At 33.9% G+C, this 1348-nt stretch overlaps 1 protein-coding gene across 1 annotated transcript in view; it reads right to left on the bottom strand.

Moving 5' to 3' along the window:
* Positions 1-90: 90 nt before the first annotated feature.
* Positions 91-1348, bottom strand: part of LOC119585040 (2-aminomuconic semialdehyde dehydrogenase-like) — a 14645-nt gene continuing 13387 nt past the window's right edge. The window contains exons 9-10 of the mRNA XM_037933656.1: positions 753-962; positions 91-609 (exon numbers count right to left, since the gene is read on the bottom strand). Coding sequence (XP_037789584.1) covers positions 460-609; positions 753-962 — 360 coding nt within the window. The 3' untranslated portion in view covers positions 91-459. The remainder of the gene's footprint in view (positions 610-752; positions 963-1348) is intronic.

Genomic DNA, 1348 nt, shown 5'->3' with positions numbered 1-1348 from the left:
CCTTCTCTTTTTTATGCTTTTATGCATGAAATATACTCTTTATGAACAAATGTATAAAAACGGTAAATATTTTTTTCTTATATCTTTATTCACCATATGCATTTTATTATATACATATCCTTCACCAATGATCAACAAAATGCTTTCACAACAATAAGTCTTTAATGGCTGGTTGAGATATAATTTTTTTTTTCTTTTCAAAAATATTTTTTTACAATAATATATAACAAACAGGGTTCTTGTGATTAGTAAAAAAAATGAGTATATATATTGACAAATTAATTTCTAAATACAAGTAATAAAATTATACTTGAGACAATAAACAAATCAAAACACTGTATGGCCCAACAACTTATCTGTATAAAAGAAAAAAAAGTGTAGCAAATTACCACATTAAGGAATGTGGAAAAAATCATCCATCAACTGTAATTTGAGCAATATCACCTCTATTGACATTTTTCAAGCAATCTTTGTACAAATGGTTTTTGCTTCGGTATAGAATTCCAGGGAATCTTGGGTTCCTTCTCTGCCAATGCCACTGGCCTTCATTCCTCCAAATGGCATGTTGAGGTCTCGCACCAACCAGCAATTGGTCCACACTGTGCCAACCTGGAGGAAATTGGATGCAAAGGTGAAAAGAAATATTTTCCTACATCTATGAAAATACAGCATATATATTAAATCAAACACCAACCCATTGAATGTTACAAAACTACATATAGTACATTAAAATTCTCCCTCAAAACTAATACCTTTAGTTTATGTGCCATGCGGTGTGCCATGCCAACATTAGAGGTCCAAACTGAAGCACACAGACCAAAAGCAGAGTTGTTGGCCCGCTTGACCACCTCTTCCTCTGTGTCAAAGGGTACAACGCAGGTCACTGGGCCAAAGATCTCCTCTTGCATGCAACGAGAATTGTCATCCAGTCCAGTGATAATGGTTGGTCTCATGAAATAGCCCTAAAACAAAAGACCAAAGAAAATTTATTCATTCTTGTACATTCTTGACATATACTCTTTTGTAACATGAATATTTTCATATAAGGTGTCACATTATAGACTGTAGTCAAGTACATGGGATGTGTGGCCCAACAAGCTGGCAAATGATAACATATATTGTCTACCAAGATCTGCCCTATACAAGGCGGGACAGTTCTTGACTATGGCTAAATACTGTATACATAAGAGGTGCCCAGAGGTGGAGGAAGAAAGTTGCCAAAATAACAAATTTTAATTTACTGCCAAATAAATGTCTCTTATTTTGATATTTGAAATCTCCAATGATATTAGAATGAGGATATATATGTAAACTTTGATAGCAATTTACATCTCACTATCTGGATGCC

Source organism: Penaeus monodon, chromosome 19, assembly GCF_015228065.2.
Source record: "Penaeus monodon isolate SGIC_2016 chromosome 19, NSTDA_Pmon_1, whole genome shotgun sequence".
In the NCBI taxonomy this organism is placed as follows: domain Eukaryota; kingdom Metazoa; phylum Arthropoda; class Malacostraca; order Decapoda; family Penaeidae; genus Penaeus; species Penaeus monodon.
This window is presented reverse-complemented; position numbering and strand designations above follow the sequence as displayed.